This window comes from Mustela erminea, chromosome 19 (genome assembly GCF_009829155.1).
Source record: "Mustela erminea isolate mMusErm1 chromosome 19, mMusErm1.Pri, whole genome shotgun sequence".
In the NCBI taxonomy this organism is placed as follows: Eukaryota; Metazoa; Chordata; class Mammalia; order Carnivora; family Mustelidae; genus Mustela; species Mustela erminea.
Genome location: NC_045632.1, coordinates 56,830,317 through 56,855,449, shown reverse-complemented (window position 1 = coordinate 56,855,449; position 25,133 = coordinate 56,830,317). Strand labels below are relative to the sequence as shown.

The 25,133-nt window shown below is 50.7% G+C and overlaps 1 protein-coding gene across 1 annotated transcript in view; it reads right to left on the bottom strand.

Moving 5' to 3' along the window:
* USP10 (ubiquitin specific peptidase 10) overlaps nucleotides 1-25,133 on the bottom strand; it is a 71,517-nt gene that overhangs the window by 1,543 nt on the left and 44,841 nt on the right. The window contains exons 5-13 of the mRNA XM_032323450.1: nucleotides 14,932-15,023; nucleotides 14,298-14,407; nucleotides 13,823-13,878; nucleotides 13,484-13,587; nucleotides 11,137-11,236; nucleotides 10,219-10,396; nucleotides 7,313-7,478; nucleotides 4,311-4,455; nucleotides 2,482-2,547 (exon numbers count right to left, since the gene is read on the bottom strand). Coding sequence (XP_032179341.1) covers nucleotides 2,482-2,547; nucleotides 4,311-4,455; nucleotides 7,313-7,478; nucleotides 10,219-10,396; nucleotides 11,137-11,236; nucleotides 13,484-13,587; nucleotides 13,823-13,878; nucleotides 14,298-14,407; nucleotides 14,932-15,023 — 1,017 coding nt within the window. The remainder of the gene's footprint in view (nucleotides 1-2,481; nucleotides 2,548-4,310; nucleotides 4,456-7,312; nucleotides 7,479-10,218; nucleotides 10,397-11,136; nucleotides 11,237-13,483; nucleotides 13,588-13,822; nucleotides 13,879-14,297; nucleotides 14,408-14,931; nucleotides 15,024-25,133) is intronic.

Below are 25,133 nucleotides of genomic sequence, written 5' to 3'. Positions count from 1 at the left end.
CAGACGGGGCACTGGACACGTAGGAACATGCTTGTGAAAAAACAGGAAACGCTGAGAACCCGGGCTTTCTGGGGCTGTCATCACGGTGAGTGACCGCACGTCTCAGGAGGGACAGCAGGGCTGTGACACGGGCTGAGCACAGCAGCCCCACCAACATGGCGCTAGTCCATCACCCTGTTCCCTTTTAAAAAATGTTCTCATTTTTTAACAAATAATGCCAAAATAACTATAATAAATACCACTTGTTATTTACTTTAAAAAAAAAAAAATATCTGTCATCTAAAGACACCAAAGGCTGCATCTTCCCTCCGTGAGGAGGAGGGCGGAGGGGCCCAGGCAGCTGACAGGAGGCTAGGGGAAGGAAACCCCCAGCGCGGCCTGCAACGTGGCCAGGCAGGCTGTGTGCCACCACCGGGGCAAAAAGGACAGTCACTTGGAGAGGCACCCTACTTAGCTGGTGGGCGTGTCGCTGGGCTCTGGCGGCAGCGGCCACACCTCGGGAGGACCCAGCCCGCTCCGGGCCCATGGCTACTGCTGGTGCGAGGACAGTCCCTCTGGCAAAGCAGTCTCTGGGGCTCAGAGGACTCCCCGGCTCTAACCCCAGCCATCCCTGTGATGAACACGACTGGACACCCGAGGGCGGAAGACTGCAGGGCGACCAGGCAGGAAGCCGGCGGTGGTGCCGGTCACCGTGATCACACGGGCATCAAGCGCGTAGAACAGGCTCAACACAGCTGGTCCCTTGGACCCCAAATCTGCTTTCGGGCTTTTGTCCTGGATTTTCACCTCCAAGACCTATGACTCGGACAAGACTTTACAGGAAGTGACCCCTCAGTGGGATGTAAAGGACCTGTGGTTCGGCGGATCCGCAGCTCCTTCTGGACACCTGCAGCCGCAATCCTCCAGGGCAGGCGCTGCACGCGGCCGGGGTTGGCGGTGCTGCACTCACGTACTCCCGGGCCCACAGTCAGAACCGTCTTCACCAAGGGCTTCCTTCCTCACATTTTACAGAAAATGCCACCCATCGAGTCCAGTGCCCTCATGTGGGATTAGAAGCCGTGAGAGGAGGAATCAGCAACGCAAGTGACAGCCCAGCTCAGATGCTGGACCACGGCTGGCAGGCAGAGGAGGACCCAGGGCTCCTTGAGCTTGATCGCAGCCTGGCCCGGCGATGGCCTTGAGGGGAGGAGCAGCAAGGGGGCAGCAAAGCAGCACTTCACTCCCACTGGGACCTTAGGGCCAAGCGCCCTGAGCGGGCCGGATCCCTGAGGCAGATCCCTCTCCGAGGCAGGCGGCAGGGCCTCCATGACAAGGCGGAGCAAGGAGAGGGCTGGGGACACCACAGGAGCGTGTGGCCACCCTGTCAGCGGAGAAGCCATATCACGGCTTTGGGAGGGCAGACAAAGGGCAGAGCCGCAAGCAGGAAGACCGGACTGGGCCAAACCCCACCCGTGTGCGACAGGGACGTGACCCGCTGATCAGGGCCCAACCCAACCTCCTAAATGCGCACGAGGGACTGGCAGCGACGGTGTGAAGGCCAGCCCGGCCACCGCCGGTCAGAGTGGAGAGTCTCTCTCAGAACTCGGGTTTCTTGTTTTATAAGAGAGGGCCCCCCCCCAACCCGTACCTCAGGACAGCTGCGAGAACAAAAGAGATACTACAAAAGGTCCCTAGGAGAAAGGTCCCATGAACGTGTGACGGTCAAGAAACGCTCCCGTCATTTTAAATTACAAACATGCTCACCAAAGCCAACACAAAAGGAGGTGTAGGTAGGAAATTCCAATAAAAAAGGCCAGAGAGCACCCGCGGTTGTTGCAAACGGTGACTACCAAGAGAGACATAAAGCCTCAAAGGCCCAGGAGACTCAGGCTATAAAAGAGGAAGGAAGGCAGACGAAAGACACCAGGTGCCTCAGGAAGCGGAGGCCCGGAGATAAGAAGGGTCAGGGCCCCCAGTTCTGGGGTTGAGGATGCCATTGCCCTCCAAGAGGGCTCTGAGCTGGAGTGTGGCAGCCCAAGAGCCCGGCTGAGCCAGTGCAGTGAAGACCATGCAGCAGACCGTCCGTGTGGGCCCCTCTCTCCTAACCTGACCAGGCCACTCCGAGGTGCTGACCCACGCAGAGGTAGCGCCTCCACAGGTAGCACCCCGCCACACAGGTACCGCGACCACAGCAGCCAAGGTCGCAGCCTTAAACTGCCAGGCCAGCGGCCTCACGCCTGCCCCTCTGACTCAAAGACAGAAAAGATGCTAAACAAGGACCGGATTCAGCTTAGAGCCAAAAGGATATTCGGTCAAATTTCAAGCACCGGATGTCAGGACAAACACACAATTTCATCAAAAGATGTCCTGACTTAGCAAGTCTACGGGGAAACCAGCGGAGGAGTTTAGTGTCTGCGTGAGGCTGTCTTGGAGCAAACTGTGCCTGGGCACAGACCCTTCTATCACTGCTTCAGTAAGGAAATAATAGACAAATTTACTTACCTGCAAATAGCCTATAGGTTCTGTGGCATTTAAAATTCTTATTTTTAACCCCTGGAGAAAGCAGTTCTGAAAAACAAAATATCAACAGCTCCAGTCTATAAAAGCACTTCAGGAAAGGCTCGGAGTAATGGAAGCCAAGAGGTGACAATGGTCCCCACTCGCATGCACCCACCCCACACAGCAGGGAAACAAAACCCACAGCCTCCCTCGGCGCGCAGGCCCTGCCCGCAGGGAGCTGCCAGGCGGCGCAGCAATGCCCCCCACCAGCAAGCAGCCGAACGGCACGAGAATATCCTGAGCCTGCCGAGCTCATGCCAGAAGCCCGACAAGCAGATACCCTGAACACTGGAAAAGAAGCCAGCTGCCCGCTCAGAAACAAAACAAAACAGCTCCAGGAAACCTAAGAACTGGGATGTTTCACACGTGAGACCACAGAACTTCCACTGTGTGAGTCAGACGGTCTCTCCAAAGAGGCACTGGTTCCCAGCTGGGCAGGCGGACAGCCCTGCGTCCGGGCCCCAGGGCCCCCTACTGGGGCAGCACGCCTGCAGATGGGCCCCGCACGGCCCTTACCAGCCGGCCCCTCCCATCCCCCGCCCACGACCCACACCAGGGCCTCTGGGTCCTGCCTTAGCGGACTCCTTTCTAGAAGGCATTTAAGGTGGCAGCTGCGGTAAGAGCACAGGCAGCCAGCAAAGGTCTGTAAACAAAGCCTGTGGTCAGTGCAGGCAGTTTATCTGGGCAGGAGGGAAGAGGCAAGAGCATGGGGCCACAGGATGCCCGGCGGGGCTCAGTGTGTGCGCCTCACGCGACAGCCCGGGCACAACAGCACCGGCGACCTGGTATGTGACCCGGTATGTGATTCTCGGCTGGTATTTCTTCCCCTTTCTGGTTCTCAAACGGAATCAGGAAAACGTGCCGCCTTTGAACGAAGCAGTTCCGAGGTGAAGGTGGGAGGGGGGACCCCGAGCTGGCCCAGGAGTCAGCCCGTCAGCTGCAGACCGGCTGCAGAAACGCAGCATCCCTGCCTGGGGCTCTAGGCTAGGCCAGCTACCCCCAGTCTGGGAGGCCCCAGGCCCAGGAAGGAGTGGAGTGTGGCCATGCTACGTGGTGGGGAAGGCGACAGTTGCATTCCTCTGCAGAACCCAGCGATGACATCCCACGACCGCTTTTCTGTCTTGCACACTCCTTGATGATCTGAACACTGCCTCCAGCTTGTTCTCAGTCAAGGCAGGACAGCACAGTACCTTCTTCACAAACCCCGAAGCTCAAGGACAGCTGCCCTTCAAGCTGCACTTTCACCAGGACACCCTGAACTTGGTGCTTTGGTCAAAATGCATCAAGGCTGCTGAGCCCCGGTTACCTGACAGAGACTCATGGCCAAAAGAAGCCACAAACCTGACCCAGTGTCATTGCAACCAGAGGACGGAGGAATCCCCAGGGGCCTATGGACAACCCTGTCTCACTTCACTGAAAAAGCCCCTTTCACCAGGCTGGGCTGGGCAGTTGTTAACACTTAGTGTAAAGAAAACGATTTTGTACCACTAACCCATAAAACTTTCTAGAAAAACAATGCTCATTTTGACGGACAGAATCTCTATTCTTCTGATCTAGTAAGAGTATATGGTTTCTTCATCTTTGCCTTTATTTTTCAAGAACTTCTTTGGTGCCAGTTATAAGACAAAAATCTGTGGTAAGCCGAGAAACTGAAAACCAGAAAGTCACGAGAACTTCCTTGTTCTCAGAAGTAGACCGAAACGCCAAGCATCGAGCTCACGGACTCCCCGACAGGTGTCACCACAAACCCTCCTGCCTTCCGTGTTTGTTACCTTTACTGATCTCCAAGTCCACAGGGTAGTCAATGTTCTTGACGAGCTTCTGGCATCCCCCCGTCTTCTCGTAAACAAACCGCTTGAGATGCAGCACCAGAACAGGAGGGAGCTTCTCCAGAGTCACTCTCCGACTTATCTCCACCTGAGGCACAAAGCAGAGCAGGACCCCGCGCCTTACTTCACGCAGCGGCAGACGCACGTCCATCACACAAGGACCCCCCCCCCCCCCCCACCAAGAGCCCATGGCCTGGGGGTCCAGGACAGCACCGCTCGGCCGTTGCTGGGTGGAGGGAGCTTCTCAACATCTAACACTCGGCTAAGAGGCCTTCTGAGAGCTGATATTCCTCGTACAGAAAGGCCACCATCCTGTGAACACAACCGCAGAAGATCCCATGGCTTCGAGAGTCCACGTGTGAACTCCCCCCTCAGAAGCCCTGCTCTGTGACGGTCACGACACACAGGCACAGAAACTGAAAAGCGAACGTCGCAGCAGAACTCTGCATTATGTATGCACTAACACGCTTTCTAGCAAGTCCCACACCAGTCATCAAAGTGAGGCCAGGGTGTTTCCCAATACCCCAAAAGCCATCTATTCTAACCATTAATTTTACAAGTACCAGTTTTATCAATTTATATGCTCCTTACATGCTTTTGCAGGTCTAGCAAATGCTGCTTTCCATTAAAATGCGTCCTCACAAACCATTCTTATTCCTCTTATTTATTGTTTTTTGTACCTATAAACCCTTTGATGCTTCCTGTGTTTACATGAAGAACACTTCTGGCAGAAATTTGTTTGCATCACGATCCAAAAGATAAAAACATAGATGAGAAACCAAGGAAGTGCTCAGAAGACCACATTCGTATCTGGGTGGCCGTGTCTGAATGGGCACCTGGCTTCCCACCCAGACTCCGATCCCTGCTGTGGGACCACCCAATGTGCCTCCAGAGTGCCAACGTGTGTCTGCATCCTGGTGTCTCCACACCCAACAAAACATGTGAATGATGGACAAGTGTGGCTACAGCTCGACAGTCAGAAACCGGGGTTCTGACGAGTGGACTCCAGCTTCCTTATCTGTGAACCAAAGAGTTGGGACAAAAGTGTCTCCGGGATGCTTGTAAGTGCTGGTGACCCAGGATTAGAACCTCTAGCTTTCAGGCAATTCATTAAGTGACTAATCTGAAATTTTTGCCTATGTTTTGGGTTTCCAGACAAACTGAGACAAACTTTTCTTCACCCAAGAAAACCAGGTCTTTTCTACACAGCAAGGAGTTTATATAACCATAGTTTCCCATCGACCTTCATCATGTGTTCCCACAGCAAAAAACCTTGTGACCTTAAAATATAAAATACTAAAGTTTAAAGAAATCACATTCCAGAACATGTGATACGTGCTCTCTCCAAATATCCCCACCCCATAGGAACTGTCTGAAATCTTCCTTTCTCAACCATTTGCTGTCTGGGTGTTCTTGCTCTGGTCGGGTAACACACCACCACCAAAGAGCTGCGACTGAGCGGGTCCACTTCCTTCCTCACGGCCCCCGGAATGCCTCTTCTGCCTGCGTCCTTCCTGCACCTGCCATCTAGAACAAGCCCCGTTCCCGCCCGCCCCCCACCTCGACTGCGCCCTCCCCGAGCCCACAGCTAACCGGAGCAGGAGCAAGAGAGGAAAAGCACCGGCGAGGGGCTTTCCTGGCAGCCCGGGGAAAGGCAGGAAACCGCCAGCGGGATGAGCGCCCACCAACCTCCACGGGTGGCCAGAGGACAGCCAGCGAGAAGAGAGCCACGGGGACAGTGACGCCACCTCCGCAGCCGCAGCTGCCACAGAATGAGCCAAGCGCGCAACTCAGCCACACCAACCAACCTCCCCGAAAACAAATACCCACTTTCTCATTAATTTCCACCGCCAGACTCCGCTTATTCACTTAAGACAAGTGCCAAGATTCTGTCTCTCGCTCCTACCACTTGTATTTTTTAAATAAAATCACCCGTGGGAAGAAGCAAGTCGGAAAACGTGGTGGAGGGTTAGGCCTAACTCTGTGTGGATCCCCCAAGAGGATGGGTTCGTCAGTCTAAGCAGGAGGCCCCAGATGACCACAGGTCTCCAGTCCGCCTCCGCTCGGCTCCCCAGCGCGGGCTGCCCGGCCCGGGAGGCCCAGCAAGCTCGGCGAGGTGCTGGCAGCGTCCACTCTTCCTGCCCCTTCGGCCGCCACAGAGTCTGCTCACAGCAGGCTCCCCAGGGACGCGAGGGACTGTGCAGGTGAGCGCTGTCCCCAGCTAGCCTGTGGTCCCCTCCCCCGTATGTTTTTCCACATTCACAGGCATCACCTCAGCAAAGGAGAAGACCCCCTCGACCGCCGCGTGGACAACAGGCGGCAGCTGTACATTTGGACCCCAGGAACCAGTAAGCTCTCTGAGAGCAGAATATTCTCGCCCTCTCCTGCCTTGGCCAACAAGTACACCCCACGAAGCTATCTGCTTCCCTTGACGCCTGAAAACTAAAGGACTCGGGCTTCTGTCCTTTTCAGATCAAATGAAAGACTAACAGACAAGAAAAGAGCTACTTTCTATTTGTCGATGTCCCTGAAGACCTACAAGCAAATGAAAAATAGACAGGTCTGGAGCCTCCTTTGTCCCCGAACTAATCTGGAGGAGCCGCGCTACGGCGTCAGGGATGTAAAGGAGCCGTGCGGCCTCTGTTAGACGTGGTACTGATTTTTACCCCACCGTAATTCGACGATCAGAAAATCAGAAGTAGCTCAAGACAAACAATCCAAGCGGCCACTACCTTGGGATACATGGTTTCGAGGTAAAGGAGGCTGCCGGGAGCATTTGCCTCGACCATTTCATTCCAAAAATGTGGAAACTTCCAATCCAAACCAGTTAAGCACCAGGGTTAAGAGGCGGAGCGCAAAGGCACTTCTCTGCCCTCCCACTTCTGGACTCTTTCCACCGCACCAGGGAGCCTCAGCACAACATTCGAGATCAACTAGGAGTATACCTCTTGTTTGGTTTTTGTGGTATAACCCTGGACAGACTCTCTTGCCACCAAGCTCTCCAACGCATCCTGGACCGTCCGGATCCTGTCAGACTGGATGTCCAGCTGCAGGGTGAAGAAAGGCTGCAAAGTGGCCGACTCCTTTGAGCTCTGCTGGTAAACCACAGACCTGAGAGGCAGAGACAGAAACAGAAGACTGTAAGTGTCACCGCTCTGCCCCGCTCTCCGGTAAGGCAAGCCAGCAGGAGAAGACACGTTAACTGAAAACGAGATCGCTCAGTATCATCTTTAGAAGACCAGAGAGAACAGAAAAGCCAAAAATTTACTGAATTTGGAAATAATCCTGAACACCACCTCCTGATTGTTTCCAGCTGCCACCCGCAGGGTGACCATTGTCCCCGCACAAGCAGGAGGGAAGAAAACACGCTCATCTTCCGAATTCCTGCCCGTCCACTCCACACTTTACCGAATGCACCAGCCAGAAAATGCGCCTCTCCTGCCGGGGCCTCAAAATGCTCACACTCTCCGTTTTCTCAACGTATCATCGCCCGTTCCAATAAAATAGAGGAAACCCCAAGGCAAACAGAATATTTTTAATGGCGTTTCCCCCCTACAAGGAGAGGAGTGAACACTCCAGGAAACAAGGCTACCCCCCAACCTCAAGAAGAAGGCTGCCAATTCAACTTTGTTTTCTTAGCTGGTTTTTTCATTTTTCTTTTTCTAAGTTTTCTGAGTACAACTTATGCTCGGCCCATCTCTCAGCCCCGGCAAGGAACATTCCAGGAGCGCAACAAGGAATTCCATTTCTGCAGTCTGAGTGACCTAGTTCACGGACAGGATCAATCGGGCGTGCGTGGGTACTGAGGCTTTAGGGGGCAGATTCCGTGAAGAGCCAGCTAAAGGGCCCCCGTGCCCGCGCCGCACTGCTGAAGAGCGGCGCAAGAGCGGCGCTGGGACACACCTCGACGCCCCCTCCCTTCCAGGGTGCCACTGGGGAGCAGCGGCCCCCTCCCGGCTCCGAGAGCGGCGGGAGGTAAAAACTGGTGGAGGGGGGGCGCCTGGGTGGCTCAGTCGTTAAGCGTCTGCCTTCGGCTCGGGTCATGATCCCAGGGTCCTGGAACTGAGCCCTGCACTGGGCTCTCTGCTCTGCGAGGGGCCTGCTTCTCCCTCTCCCACTCCCCCTGCTTGTGTTCCCTCTCTCACTGTCTCTGTCAAATAAATAAATAAAATTTAAAAAAAAAACCCAAACTGGTGGAGTAATCAAGAGGCGGCCCTCCTAACTCCAATGGCTTCGACTTTTATTGATGTGGCCTGAGGGGAAAGGTGAGGAAAGGAGCTGGTATTACAGAGGGCCGTGAACACACACCCAAAGACGGTGAGATTAAAACAAAACAAAACAAAGAAAACCTCCACCGTCCAGCTGTCTGAACAAGGAAGCACACTTCATGGGACTAACTACTACTTCACACAGGAAAGAAGTATCCTAACTTATAAAAAATAATTCCTACCTTCATTGTTTCTCAAAAATGTCAACAACCAATTTCAACATAAAAAGACCACCCCGAGGCCAGAGGCCTGGCAGAGCCATGCAGGCCAAGCTAGAAATTTCTACAAAGTGGACTCTGGTTTTTCCCACCAGTTATTCTCAAACAAGTGTGGGCTCTTTGGGAATGCTGGCCTCCGTGGCCTCAGAATCTTGATGCTCTCCCTCTGCACAGGCCTGGTGCCGCCGTCCTCCCCACCGGGCTGTTCCCTCACCCTCTCTCCCATCCCTAAGGGACCGGCCCAAGAACGCCAGCGTGAGAGAGCTCACCGCGAGCTAAGGACACAGCCAGCCTGCCCTCACCGCTGTCGCCTGACTTGCATCCCTGCTTCCCCTCCCCAAACGGTCCAGGCCAAGGAATCACATCCTGCAAAAACAAGTTACAGCGGCAGCAGTGAGAGGCTGGGCGTTTCCCCAGAGCACCCCTGACCGCAAGAGGCTCATGTGGGGAGACTCCAGAACACAAAGGGGTCGGCAGGCAGTAGCTCACAGAGAAGCGCTCAGAAATGACTCGTTCGGGGGGACCGGCTTCGGAATCCCGCCCGACACTGCAGCGCGGACAGGCTTGAGAAGAAGCTCGCGGACATGCTGAGGTTTTACCAGCCTGCTGAAAGTTTCCATGCCTTGGGAAGGGCGTTACTTCTTTCGGATACACAGCATTTGGGATAAGCAAAGGCTGAGTCTCACTAAAAAACCGCCCTTGTGGGATATAACATGAGGCCTTTCGAGAGGAAATCCCACTCTGACGAGGCCCTTTGGGACTCTGGATGACTAACCTCCTTGGAGACGGCCCCCATGCTCGTGAGTCCCACATCACGGTGGTCCTGAACGGCTCTAACGCGATCAAATGGAAGCCTTCTAGAAGGACGTCATGAAAGAGCAGCGAGCGGCTGGCTGACGGGAACTGGGGCAGGACGGGGCCCAGGCACTCCAGGAGGCCCCAGGTGCCCGGAGTGTCTCCTTCACCTTTCTAGCTCACTTGGTTCAGGCGCCTGATACTCTCCAGCAGACACAAGAATGTCTTCTCTTAACGAAACATGTGTTTCCATTAGCAAGTCCTTGTCTTCCTACCTAGTGGAGTGCAGCTCGCTCAGGGCGAGCGGTGCTCAGGGAGCGGGGCGGGGGAGGGGGGGTGGTGTGTGTGTCAGGAGTCAGGGCGGCCGCCGGGCCCAGGGACCGGCACCCTGTGCCGAACCGCCGTGTGGGACGAGAGCCGGGAAGCAAAGGGAAGTCTGGGAACAGAGCGGGCACAGGGGCATAAAGGCAAGCCATCGAGTCCAACTTTCTCGGACACGTCTTATCGCAGCAAAACCCTGGAAAAGGCAAGCAGGCAAGCACTAAAATATTCCATAAAAGCATAATAAACCTGATGTGTCCCCCAAAAATGCCAGTGATTGGGGTCTGCACAAACTCCGCCTGGCGAGTGACTGAAGTCTTATTCCTGGGGCCCACTTGCTCCCACTCGTCCTCACTCCCTTCGCCGGGCTCTTCCTGCTCGTCTTCATTCACTGAGTGGCTTTTGGGTCCGTTGGAAACAGGGAGTTCTGAAAAGGAGACAGTCTGCTTAAGCTACCACTGGCAACAGTAACAGCAAAACGTTTTTAAAGAAAGGTCCTACAGAAGCTGCCCGCACAAAGTTAGCTTTAAAAGTGAAGTCAGGGTGTATCCGACGTTAAGAATAAATACAACATGTCCGCCCGCCGGACCCCTGGGTGCAGGAACCGCCAAGGACAGCGCACCTGAGAAATCCGAGGGCGGACTGGAAAGTGGGCATTCCTGGGTCATTGCGGCCAGTCCTCCTAACTCGGGAAGGGGCTCTGGTCACACGGAGAGCACCCTCCTCCCGCAAGAACCGTGCTCTGGCATTTAAGGGCGAACTACGCTGGTATCTGCAATCCAATGTGTGTCACTCAGGGCGCCACGTGCAGTGCGTGGGGCAGACAGGAAGGACGCATGACAGCACGTCAGCAGGGCCGGGGCCAGCGCCTCGACAGTGTTCACCAACTCCTCTCCCAGCTCTTCTGAAGGTGTCATCACTTTCCTCAGTAAAGAGTTGAGGGACAAAAGCAGAGCTTCTGGATATATTTTAATTTATCCAAATAGAACAATCTCAATGGTCTTATAAGCAACGTAGAGACCATCAGACTCTCCCTAGTGATAAAGGGACACCCAAGGGTCACAGACATGGGGGAAACAAAGCACCACTTGGGCAGGTGACAAGCGTTCAAGGGGAATTCTTAAGGAAAGGTCCTCACAGGTTTGTGGCAAACAGACCACGACCTACTTTCGTTATTTGGTGACAGGAGTTTCTTGAGGTTCAGCATTTCCTCATGAAGTCCATTTAGAATGAAGCCTAAGTACTCCTCAGCATCTTCTTGTCGACCCTGAAAAGGCCAGATGTGAGCACATTAATTTTAACCGGTCCCCACACAAGGACTGCAGGGACCGTTATACATGCACAGGTCTCCTCGGAACTTTCCAACAAGACTGAATGCGAAGCGGAGCTCCGCTTCGGACCACACTGAACAGGCAGGTGGAGACAAACGGGGGGGGGGGGACCAAACCCATCCTTCTGTCTGAGTATCTGAGTACAGAATGAGCAGGAATTTTATCTTTTCGTATTTCTGAAATTTTCTACAATAAATACGTGCTGCCTTTATGACAAAAAACAGTCACTTAACAGTTGCTCTTTTGCTGACATGAAACAGAAGACCAGGAACAGAGGTCCAGGGCCTAACGGTCATACTGGGGGTTGTGGAGAACAGCCCTGTGAGTCTCCTTCTATTTTTGATGATGGGCAACTATAGGGGAAAGGACCCAAATTATAGGTGAAAAGCGCTACTGAGACAAAGATTTAGCTAATGGCTGTACACACACCCCCCAGCAGAATCTTTCAGAGATGAGTCACAGCAGTCACGGACTCGTCTTACGATCTCAGGATTAGTTCCCATTTCACTCTTTGGAGAATAACCACATGTTCCAAGATTTTCAAAGTCCTCCTGCCGCCTCCAGGCGCATCTGTCTGCTCCACACAGAGCTGTAGCTCTCGACGAGAGCAGCTCTTAGGAGAGGAGGGTGCTCTGCGCGTGGGAAAGGGCAGACACTGGCTCGCTCAAGATGCAGAAAGAGCAGACACAGCAGGCTCGAGGCAGCTGTTCGTGGAGAGGCCCGCTTGCTAGGATGGTCTTTGGTTGGCATCTGGGTACCTGGATCTGGGGGGGGGGGGGGGGGGGAAGGGGTCCCCCCTTCATTTCAAGAAGTGAAAAGAGACTGTGCCGAAATCGCACAGTGTGGTTTAGGGGCGCACACCTGCTTCCCCTCTGCGAGTCTGGAATTCCAGACCAGTCCTTGGTAAAGCCTCGGGGCACTGAGTCTCCGATGCGCTTCCATAGCAGACATTTTCTACGTGCTGTCACACGCTGATGCTGAGAAATTAAGTGCATTCTCCTGACACACCACGAGAGGAGTCTCAAGGTCTCTCGCGGACGTCTGATGTCACTTTTGTGTCCCTGCACTGGACTAAACCCTGTGAGTTACAGCTTCTGAGTCCTATGAGTGCTTCCATCCCATCACCGACCTGGGGGTGGTGTGGCGGAGCCGACAGAACAGAGCCAGTATTCATGTAACGCTGAAAGACACCTCTGTCCGCCAGCAGAACTTCCGAGCAGGGTGCCCCCTGAGATGCGCTGCTTCCCCTCTGCCTCCGCCCGAGTGGACGGCCGCCCTCTGGCTTCCAGAGCACCAGTGTGCGCATTCATCTTAGTACTTCTCTTGCTAGCCTATTTTCTTGGATCTAATTCCCCTACTGGACGGTCAGCTGTTTGAGGGCAGAGGGCACAGTCTAATCCATTTCTGCATTCCCACCATTCTGTACATTTCTACCTGAAAGTGTAAATTCCGAGCCGACAGCTACGAGAGGAGCAGTAAAGTGTCCCTGGTGGTATCCAGCTACCCTGTCCTGGCGAGTCACCCTTCTCCAGAATAAGAAGCTTCATATTGCTTTACTCAGCTTTAGTGGAATTATTCTGATGATTTTTCTTTCTAAATAATTTCCCTAAGCATCACTTCAAATGCTTATAATGACCCACATCAAACTCTACTCAAGACCTCCTCGGCCCCTGGTCCCATTCCTTCAGGAGCAAAGCGCATGATTAAACATCTCGACAGGAGACAAGGAACTGCTAAAAACACGTGAGGATGTTTTCAGCTCTGCTGAAGGCCGCCGTCATTCCAGGCCCCATCACCAAGCTCCGTGTAAGAGGCAGAGCAGCGTTCAAGGAGTGGACTGTGATACCAGGCCCTGCACGCAGGAGCTGTGTGACCTCGGACAAGGATCTCCCTTTTCTCCACTGCAACAAGGAGGCAAGCGCCACTCACCGGCCTGAGTAAGCTCACGTGCAGAAGGAACGTACAGGAGTACTCGGTGCACCGAAAACGATGCATGAGCCGGTTCTGATTATGGTGATCGTATTTTTTAATAATCAAGCAAGCAACTCCCTAACAAGCTGAGATCTATGGAAGCCCCCGATCCCCAGCACTGACAATGCGCCAAGGGCACTGAACAGCAGCAGTGCAACCACGACCAGAGCACGTGGCGAACTTGCTACTGGCTACGAGAGAGCAGTGCCAACCTTTTCAGACAGGCTCGACTTGATGACCGTCAGAAGTCTGTAAATATACGTAGGTTCAAAAGCAGCTCCCGGGCGGATATCTCTCACGATTTTATCCCCAAGAGCTGCAATGGAAACAGGACACACATTTTCGTAACAAAAATGGAGTCTTCAAATGCTCAAAAGCAGCAGCGTCAGAACTCCCCCTCCGCCCTCACACAGCACCAAGAAGAGCACAGGTGTAGCATCTGCATTTTAAATACATTTTCTTTCCAACAAGACTGAATTTATGACATTCAGTCATCAGACCCCCTAACTGTCCATATGTAATGGGCATCAGAAGACCTCATTTTTACTCACCTTGTCTGGGTTTTGGAGGTACTGGCATATTAGTAAACTCATTCATTAGCCGAACACTATAAACATGGGGGAAACAAAAGTTTAGTACATTTTTTTAAAAAAAACATACTTTTACTAAAGAGCCTCAATGGCTAAGCAGAACATTTTAGTATGAAGATGGCAAATACTAAGTAAACAATGCTATAATCGCTGGTGAGTTCTTCAGTCTTTTCTCTGTAAGGTCTTGATCTATTTCACGTAACATACACTGGTAAACACTACACTTGGGTAACATCTGAGGAACACAGGAAAACAAGGCTCCAGTTCCCCTGATGGTTAACTTCCACATAAAAACATGAACAGTACATTTAAAAATAATAATAATAAAATCATAGGACTCACTTGCAAAAAATTAAGAACCTGCTAAACTATTTGAATTCGAATTACCAGAGGCAAAAACCCCAGCCCTTGACACACTTGTCAGCACCTTACTTACAAGCTATCTATCATGGGTGTCGACGTACAAGGCCTTTGCACTTTTGAATAGAGAGGAATGAACTTCATCAGGTGATACATCGGAGGGCAAGCAACCAGCGCCTGCAGTGTCTGAGTACCGGCAGTAAGGAAGTGTAAAGGAAATGCAACAGACACTCCACATTTCTAAAAGGTGCATCTCACCCAAAGCAGGTAGCACTGAGTCAGCCAAGGGCGCTGCAAACTTACACACGTGAACATAAAATGGGACACGCCAAATGGCCATGAGGATAACCGTCTTGGGATTTCCATGGAAGGGATTACTCTGCAATCAGCATTTACATACAAAAACTGGATTCGACCAAGATAAATCAATTAAAACAACATTTATGATTTTAAGTGGACACGCTGACCCATCAGTCAGGGCCATGCTAGTGAAAATCAGAGTCGCCTGATTCTGTCACTCACCAGTCAACAAATCATCTTTCGGGGGGTCAGGAATAACTTTATAAGCAAGATAGGTGGACTAAGCAAGGAACGAAGTCTTTGGACTCAAACTTTCAGGGAGAGGCCCCGAGGCAGCCGCACGGAACAAAGGCGCAGGGGAGAGCCGGGCACAGCCAGCCGGCCCCGGGGACGGCACTTGAGAAGGATACGGCATTAATGTAGCACCAGTTTCCTTTATTGATCAGCCCGCGGGGTTGCAATGACACTGGCTTATGTATCAGGGTTACATTCTCCAGTAACTCTGAAAGATGAAGAAGCACATTGAAGAGGTTAGTGGCGTCGAGTGGACACATGGAGTAAACGCTCGATGGCTGGCGAGTGTTAGAGCCGCGTGGGAGCTGCGTGCTGTCCCACACCACGTACGCCAGGTAAGGGTCAAACAGTTGAGTATCTCCCCCCAGGGAACACCAACACTCGTTCGTCTTCTGTGGGAACGGAACCGGGGAACACAACTCATTTAACAAATAGCAGAAGAGGCTGAGATACACGGTGACAGAGGTGACAGAGACCCGAGAGACCGGCTTCTCCCCCGCACCCCGGGCTGAGGCAGGCCTTGCTAACACCGCTAGGGAGGAGCCCACGGACCGAACCCGAGCCTCAGCCGGCAGGGGGGGCCCCCAACACACCACAGTGGGTGATCCACCACTCAGTGATGGACAATACTCCTTTCCAGGATGACTGTCTCATAATAACTAAACTGTATTTTTCATTAGAATTCCAATTTCTGGAATGTTTGGGGTGCCGGAACGCCCTTACTCCACTCAGAAACACATTATGCTCAGTTTCCTCCTCTGACATACCTCTTTTCCACCTTCGGACAGATGTGAATACCACCTTCATATAACGCTTTAACACTTCATTAAATGCTTTCAATTTTCTTCCCCAGAAATGCTTTAAAACAAGACAAAGTCTCCCTATGTCCCATTAAGAATCTTGTACCAGGGGCGCCTAGGTGGCTCAGTGGGTTAAGCCTCTGCCTTCGGCTCAGGTCATGATCTCAGGGTCCTGGGATCGAGTCCCGCATCGGGCTCTCTGCTCAGCGGGGAGCCTGCTTCCCGCCCCCCTCTCTCTCTGCCTGCCTCTCCGTCTACTTTGATCTCTCTCTCTCTGTCAAATAAATAAATAAATAAAATATTTAAAAAAAAAAAAAAAAGAATCTTGTACCCGTGACAGCTGTAAGTTATGGAAACCTTCTACACTCAGTGCTTTACTACTTAAACTTAACAGCGCACTTGACCCTCAGCTATCCAGAACACCCCGACCCCCTCTCGCCAGCAAGGAAGCATCACCCAGCTGGCCTGTGGGCACTCAGGAGCTAGGCAGTGCAGCCGGGGCCTGAAGTCCGTGATCTGTGGCCACCGCACGCTGCCTCCCTTCACTTTTAAATTGTGTACCAGAAAAGAAAGAAATAAGTACGTGTACATCTGCTGCCGACATCCATCCAAGGCATCACTCAAACAAAAGCAGCTTTTCAATTCTAAAATGCAGTTGGACCAGGAGGTCTTAGACTTAAGCATTAACTGAAGAATTTAATTTGCAAAATTCTAATGTCCACACCAGCACAGACACACACACACACACACACACACACACACACACACACACACACACTCCCTCTCTCCATTGAGAGTAAATGCCAGCCTTCCTCTGAGGAAGCACACAGAGTAACTTTCCCCTTTATAAAAAGTAAAGCATTACAGGCTCAAGAAACCCGGTGGGATCTATTCAATTAGTCTGGGCTTACAAAGCTCTTGTCTCCCTCCTACTACGGGCACAGCACTGGGCTTCAGTGTGGACCACGTCAGTTAGACCTGAACTACGAGCACCACAGGAGGGCCCCCAGCACAGGCAGTGCCGGGCGCAGTGGACACTGTGCTGGGGGCCTCAGCTGCACTGTTCATAACCGTCCCACAACCCTTGCAAGGAGACATGGTTATCCTCCTCCCCACTCTACACGTGAGAACAGAGGTCCAGAGGGTTAGGGACGTGGTACAGGCTGTGTCCCTGAGCAGACATGACCCAGGGGCTCCGCTCTACAAACCTTTCATTAAAAGGTTCCCGTGCTAACTTACCCCACGGGCTTGAGACCGCCCATGGACAATGGAGCTGTCCATTTGTCTTTGATGCATGTTTTCACAACAGTCCATACTCTCCAGTGTGTGCCACAGACTGGAAATTATTTTGATATAATTACTCCACAAAAATAAAATCTGTGCAATTTCAAATAAGCATCAATCCCAAATGGATACTCTGGCGCGGCCCTGCGGCTCTCTGCCATAGCACGTTCTACCCACCAACAGTCACACTATGTCTTTATGGAACCGTAAGACTCCAAATCAACGGCTCTCCTGCCACAAGGGCCTCTGTTCAATGACCCGCTGTGGTTCGAAGAGCCCTGCCTGGGCGCCGGGTACAGGAAGCCCAGGGGTGACTAGGAGGCAGCCCTGTGGCAGGAGAGCTTGTGGACACTGAACAAGGGAAAAGCCAGTGCAGGCTAAGCTGAAGGGGGCCAGTGGAGGGGATGGTCAGCCCAACCCCCAGACTGGAGAAACCATGAGACACTGTGAGGGGGCCAGGGGCCAATGACAGCAAACAGCAGCTGACACAAGGGCCCTGGCTGGGGGATGGCGCCTTCCACCCGGAGGGGTAGGTTTCTTTTTGCTTCGTACAGTGATGTGATCACAAGTTTAGTTCAGAGGTGCTGGTAAGAGGTACCCAGACTACACCAGTCAACAGTGTACTTACATCCACAGAGCAGCAAGCAACTGATCTGCGCGCGCACACACACATGCCCATGCGCACAGACACACACACATGGGCCCGAAGCTCGGGGCTGGCGCTGTGCCCTCAAGAGGAGTGATGTGTCGGGAGCAGCGTCCTAAGCACCAGGCACGTGGCAGCAGCAGCCAGGAAGAGCGCGCAGCGCCCTCCACAAGGCAGGGCAGTTTGAGTTTGCTGTGGAGGTGAAAGCAGGTTCCAGGGCTCCAAAGAGGGAGTGCACAATGGAGCTGCTGCCTGAAGCCTGTGAGACCCAATGGGGTCGCTGAGAGGCTCCCAGGGCTGTTGGGGGGAGGCAGCTAGAAAGGGCAGACTCGTCAGTTTATGGTGGGGAAAGACAAGGTACAGGAACCTCAGTTTCCTCTGATAATAAGGACACAGGCAACATCATCTAGGGTGAGGGCAGGGGCAGAGACCAGGGAGAGAGGACAGCAGGGAGTAGCTTAGTGACAGTAATCCCTGTTAGTACAGACACTGAAGGAGAATGGAAAGAAAATGACCAGGGACTGAAACAGAAGACCTGAAACTTCCCTCCCATGTTAACTCTCTCAACAGATTCAAAAGCATGTTTATAGCTGGTCAAATTGCTTTTAATTCATATCTTACGAAATTTTTAAAAAAGGAACTTATGACAAGGCCGCCACTCTCGAGAGGGAAACAGGTGCAAAAACGTCAAGAACTAAGTAGTCGACGCTCCTCAGAAGGTGCCTCTCTTCCCCTGGCTGCCGAGCCACGTGCCCAGAGCAAGCGCCCGCTGCAGGGTGAAGCGCTCAAGGCTAGGGACACGGAGAGCGAGTCCAATTGCAAACTGGCCGGCAGTGGACTTCCGCCCACCACTCATCTGGAAAGCAGGTGTACCGGTTGGACAGAAACCTTCAGTTTCTGCATCAACCCTTCCCTTGAAGCAATGCCAGCTCTGGCCATCGCTTCTGGTTCACTTATTTTAGGGGACAGACAGGAAAACACCAGTTTTGCTGTTCGGCTTCTACAATGTTCAACTCATGGCTCTCAGCATCACCTAGCGGTGTGCTCCGTAACTGCACGTAACAATTGCAAGTTCCGAACAGCCATCCGTGCACAGAAGGAACACGGCAAACCTCAGACACGTTATGTGCAACAAAGTAACACCAGGATGTTTATCAGAGAATTACTGAACCAGCCTCAAGCTTTTAACACTCTTCGGAAGAGCCTCCAGTCAGGGGGCACCCGGGGCTCCACCGGAGCAGAGGCCAAGCCTTGACTTCACCTCTGGTCGCCATCTCGGGGTCCCGGGGACCAAGCCCCACTTCCGGCTCCTTGCTCGGTGGGGAGTCTGCTTGAGATTTTCTCTTTCCCTCTGCTCCTCCCTCTGTCCACTCTTTCCCTCTCTGAAATACCTAAATCTTTGGGGGAAAAAAAAAGTCTCTGGTATAAATTTGAAAGTTAGTATCTTTATAGACTCGTCTATACTGAGAAAAAAGAGTGAAAAATCTAGATTTTCCTTAATAGTTATGCTGCTGTTCTAGAAAACCTTTCTCTCCACGGGCAAGTCTTACGTAAGCTAAAATAGAGTATCACTCTGTCGCTCGTGCCTTCCACGAGCCCAACACCACTCTCAAAGACAGCCAGCCTGGAATGGAAGCAGCCTTCCCTGAAGGCACCCAGAGCAAGCCCCAGCCCTTCTCTGTGGCAGCAGGCACCGCGGACGCCACCTTGTATCAGAGGTGTGCAGCTCCTTCCAGATGACTCCCTCACAATGCTCACTACTCTGCTGAGTCCTCCCTCGCCAGGTAACATAACTTCCAGGCCTTCGCTGCCCCAACCTCATCCTGCCGTCCCCAGGTTCCAGCACATCTCCTACTGGCCCCCAAGCCCCTCTGCAAATGATGACTGCTCTTTCTGCTACTAGGAGTAGACATCTGTAACTGCCCTATCTTATTCTTTAGACAACACTTATGACAAAGCTGATCACAACTCACTGACCGAGATAGTGGGTGGCCCACACAAAGTACTTACTAAGAGTACAGGGGGTGCCTTAAACATCTGGAGACTAAAGGTCTTGGTTATGGTAAATGACTCCATTCGTGCTTATCAGAAATGGCCCAGCGGACTCTGAAGGTCATGCTATCACCTGTTCACAAAGCCTGCAGGTGTCCCTGTGAAGGAGACAGGAGCCCAGAAGACAAACCAGACAACCAGGTGTAAAAGCCTGGCTCTGCCACTTCATTTTGCAACTGAAACAGAAGACCTCACCCCTCCCCGTAACAGAGCCAACGAGCCGCACCAGGCACTGCTGCAGTGAAGACACCAAATCCTGTAATAGGAGTGTAGAGTACACCCAGCAGGACAGCCAGCTCATCACAGGCTCCGATTATCCTTACCAGAAAATAAAAAACTGGGGTGCTTGGGTTAAGCATTGTGCTCCTGATTTCAGCTCAGGTCGTGATCACAAGGTCCTGGGATCGAGCACCACATCAAATCCCACCTTGGGCTCCATGCTCAGGGTGGAGTCTGCTTGAGGACACCCCCCTCCCCAGTCCGCTCCCTCTACACCCACTCTCTCTCTCTAAAATAAATAAATCAAGGGGGAAAAAACTCATGTAGATGGGAAAAGGAAGAGAAAGGAAATTTATGGAAAACTTTAAGTGAAACAACAATTTTCAGTACTCTAAGAAGTTAAATTACTTAAAATTAAGTACTGAACATTTTGTGAATATACAGAGTTCCATTTCAAAAAATATGAAAGCATGTAAAAAATTAAACATTTTATCTATGATGTTCTCTTAAGAAACAAATATCCAGGGGTGCCTGCGTGGCTCAGCGGTTAAAGCCTCTGCCTTCGGCTCAGGTCATGATCTCAGGGTCCTGGGATCGAGCCCCACATCACATCCGCTCTCTGCTCAGCAGGGAGCCTGCTTCCCTTCCTCCCTCTGCCTGCCTCTCTGCTTACTTGTGATCTCTGTCAAATAAATAAATAAAATCTTAAAAAAAAAAAAAAAAAGGCAAAAAGAAAAGAAACAAATATCCAAACAATGTCAAGCTTTGGTTTTGTAACATAGTATATATTGGGCCTTTCCCCCGTCAAGAATTTCAGTAACCATAAACTGAGCCAGACAACAACATGGACAAAGTCAGCTCAGCTGCCGCCCCGTGAAACACACACACACAATCCTAATTCTTGTCCACTGTCACCTGTCACTATTACTGAATCCTGCTGCTACAACTCAGTTATTCTGGACTTGCGACAAGCCAGTGTGATAAACTGCTTTCAGTGTTTTGGTACCACTCCTGGCTCTAGTTCCATATACTACCGTATTCCTACCTTAAAGTCTAACAAGCACTGTACTTACCGAGGTCAAAAGAATTAAGGCCAGGCAGAGTGGTGCCAAAGGACAGAAGGCACGGTACTTCTGAGCTTGAAGCTCAAAGACTGACCGGTGCTGCAAAGACATCACTGCTGGTTCTCTAGCTCACCTTCTTTTAGAGCAAATGATCAGAAGCTGACAGTAGTAACAAACTTCTCATCCAAACGCCTTCCTTCCAATTCATTATCATCATGTAATTCACTATTCAGATTCACTGACACAGCAGCCTGGCAGAGGACAGCCTCCTCAACCCACCCTTCTCACAGAGCTGGTGTGGCTGCCCAGAACAATGTAACTAGAACGGCCCAGAAGGCCAGAATGACTCCATTTCACATAAACGGCGTAAAACTGAAGCTGGTGTCTTCACTTTTTTACAGTTTAAACATTAGGTGGCTTAACTAAAATTCAACTTTCTCATGAAATCTGCTGATGTACAGAAAAACTGAGTGGTTAACAGCCTTTCTCGTATTTCAAGACATACACAGTAGCTCACATATGTTGCCACAAATCATTCCAAAGAAACGATTTACAAACTCAGTGGCGACACTTGCATTGTAAACTTTTAAGTCAATATAAGATAGGATTATTTTTACATGTACTTTGTGCATCAAATTTTATTTCGCTAAAACTAGGATGTAGAGGTCATGTCACCACTTAAGTTCTATGAAAATACAAAGTACGAACTCTCCTCGATTCTTAAGGCCAAGTAAGTGACCTGTAATCAACATTCTGATGCCACTGACCTAGTATCTGGTCCTCTTCCTCAACTACCCAGCATGTCCTGCAAGTGTTTTCGTTTTCTTTGTTACATCACTTTGGAAGAACACATCCTAGCTAGCTTGGTTACTTAATCAGCTGGAGGACAGCAAAGTGACCAAAATGTACCACTGTCCATTGGCTGCAGATAAACATAAGCTTTACAGGTAGAGGGCTCTCGATTCAGTTCTAGAAGAAAGACACATCACAAATACCAGCAAGAACATATGCACACGGATACGGAAACTCTCCATGCACAGGCAGGGAGGGATTCTACAAACAGGTGCCACACCTCTCCAGCGGAAGGCATGCTACATCATAACAACCTTTGCTATTTTGGACAATTTGAAAAGGAAATGCAAAATATTTAAGAAATCATTTCCCAAGGAAGAGGTAAGTATAAATATAATTTATAAGCCACCAAAAAATGATCAATCACAAGGTATGTATTTGTTTATAAATACGGACACAGGAACTCATTTTTCTGAGCAGACCTGACTTGTCATGATTCTGCTGCTCTCCTAGAACAAATCTTAGGTATGTAACTACTGTGCAGAATCACATATTCAGTAGGTTTTGACTAAAACTCGTAATAAAGGGTATGACTAGGTGGTTCGATCTCCTCACGAAGACCTCAGTTTACTTCCCCCTCTTCCCACTGGAATTCTAATTCATTTCATGCAGGTCTTCAGCCCTTGCCCACCATTACTTCCACTCTTTTAAAACAAAAGACACTGATATAAGATTTTAAAACCAAAAAGTAAAATATAAAATAGCTCTATTTGTGATCTGAAAGCATTTGACACAATTTAGGTTTGGGATATGACAAATGTTTCTTAGTGAAAACCCAAAAAAAAGTAAAGGTTCATCACAAGGATCTACGTGTCACCACAAAGACCACAGGTGCCACAAAGACCTGCGGGCGTCGCCAATCCCTGCGCTTCTCCTGTTTGTCAAACTTACTCCTGAACATGGACAAATCTGGTATTTTGCAACCACTTTCAAATACAAGCTACTGAGATTTCAAGTTTCTTGTTCACGCCTCCTAGTTCAGCTGTTCCTACTGAAAAGTGCCAAATATTCCCTCTCAGACTGACAATAACCACGCGCTGAAAGCCGGACCCCTCTGCAAGCCCACACGGGTTTCTGTGTTGGTGCCCACCGTCCTGTGGGGCTGGGCAAGGCACTGAGCACGCCCAGACAAGTGCTCTTCCCTTCCAACTCCTCAGATCAAACCTACACTTCGAAGAACAGCTAATGGAACAAAACGCTGACCGTCTACACCAAGAAGGTGAAAGCAGAACCCACTCAACGGACAGTTACAACTCATCACGAGCTGCTGTATTTCCATTCAAAATGCCTTATACGGTGTTCTTACTCTCTGTTTACAGTAGGTGTTTCCTCGTTTGTATTTCACTGGTAGTTGTATAAAAATCAGGTGGCATTTATGAAGCACAGACTTAATGACAGGGCAGAGAATCCAGAAATGTGGGCATCCAAAATAAATGAGCCTGGGCTTTTAAAAAAAAAAAAAAAATCGATTGTGGCTATTGGTATTACTCGAAGGACTCAGAACGGAAGAAGCTGATGTCTAAACTGCTCCCTTCTCCCTCTTTCTCTCAAGCTAATAAATATCATAATAGACGCAAAAAGTACTCTCTTGTTAGAACCAGTTAGATGCTTATGCTAATTTGAGGATAACCGACCTCAATCAAGAGCTCTTTTATCGGAAGGAGAATGTCACACCGCTCAACACGGCTTAAAACAAGTGAGCCCACGCCAAAAAGCATGCCCATTCAAGGGAAGTCTGCGCTAGTAGGTCTTACAACAAACGAATACAGCTCATCATTTTTATACAGTAAACCTCTACAGAGCAGTGTGACCAAGAGGACACTTCCAAGCAGCACCACTTGACCCAAGTGCGTGTGATCCCAAGAGGCATTTCGTGCCGGCGCAGCGGCGCGTGGTTTCACAGGAAGCACGGCTCACAAGTGTCGGCAGCTGCGTTCCAGATGTCTAAGGCCCCATAAAAAAGGCTCAAAGAATCAAGTGTTTTACAAAGAGCTACACTTTCCCTCAGAATATGAAAACATCTTCTCAACCGGACTAATCTAATCAAACTACGATTAAGGAAGTAACCCTGCTGGGGCGGCCCTGCCTCAACTCCAACAGACTTGACCGCGCCCGGCATGGCGCTCCCCGCTAATACAAGGAGCCCAGAGCCGTGTTCGGGTTAACAGCAGACTTGAGCAGGTGAGATTTTAACAAATGTACAACACAGCAAACTATGTATCAAAACACATTTCAAGTCACAGGATCAAAATGTTCCAAAACCTTTAAAATAAAGTTTTTCTTATTTTAAATAAAGATTGGGAAAATTTCCTAGAAATGGGAGGTTTTTAGGAACAAAAGTATTATTACAACACCATCATTACTTTGAACTTAGAATGCACATTTTTAAAAGCATCCCACTGATGCATTTCTCATGTAGAGTTTTAAAAATAAAACTTTTAACATACTGATCTATACAAAGGTTTCTATCGTCTTATCATGTGACAGCTTTCTCTTACAATGAATACATTCCAGAAGTTGTAATAAAGAAATCATCTAACTTGAAAACGTATGTACATATGAAGCCCAGAATCCACGGCCTGCCAATTATCTTCTCATCTTGAGAGAACTCGAGACACCACAACTGTTCAGAAGAATGTGCGGATGGAACCGCGACCATCCGTAAAGGCCGCGCATTCGGCAGCTCGCTCCTGCAACTGAACCTTATCCCGGGGACAGACACTGCCCTGACGTTCCAAATGTTACACCCATAGGCTTCACAAAAAGCCTAACTGGGACAGCTGGTTCTACTTCCACTAGTGGGGCAAGACACTGCAGAGCTGTCTGCTGATCTCCCGGCAGCGTGAAACCGGACAGACCCCAGCTCCAGAGACACGAACACACGCACGCAGTCCCTGCACGTCGGACTTCCTAGTTTAACTTAAAAACATCATGCAGCTGTTTTTACTGAAATCCGTCCTACTTCTGAGCCTGAGCACTCAGAACAAAGCATCAACTCTGACCTAAATTGTTGCAGTTTTTCTTTTTCTGTCAAGATCTGACCTTGGTGTACTACAGCTGAGTAAAATCCATTGACTCAATCTAAAACAGGCAGTAATAAGGGAAAAAACCCAAAAGCTTTCTTACACCCTAAGAAATACAGAAAAGAGACAGCGCCAAGGGAGTCCAAGTCACGGATCACGTAGCAAAGGTGCAGGGCAGCTGTTGAGGCGCATGGGACGAGTGCACTCCGCCACCGGCTGCAGCAGATGACTGCATCAAAAGGGAAGGACGCGGAAACGCACTCTGTCAACAGAGAAGGACTGGTGACAGACACAGAGCACTCATTTCACGTGAAGGTATGACCCCCAACCCGCCCGCACTGTGCTTAAGCACCATTTCCTTCCAGACAGAGAGCATTT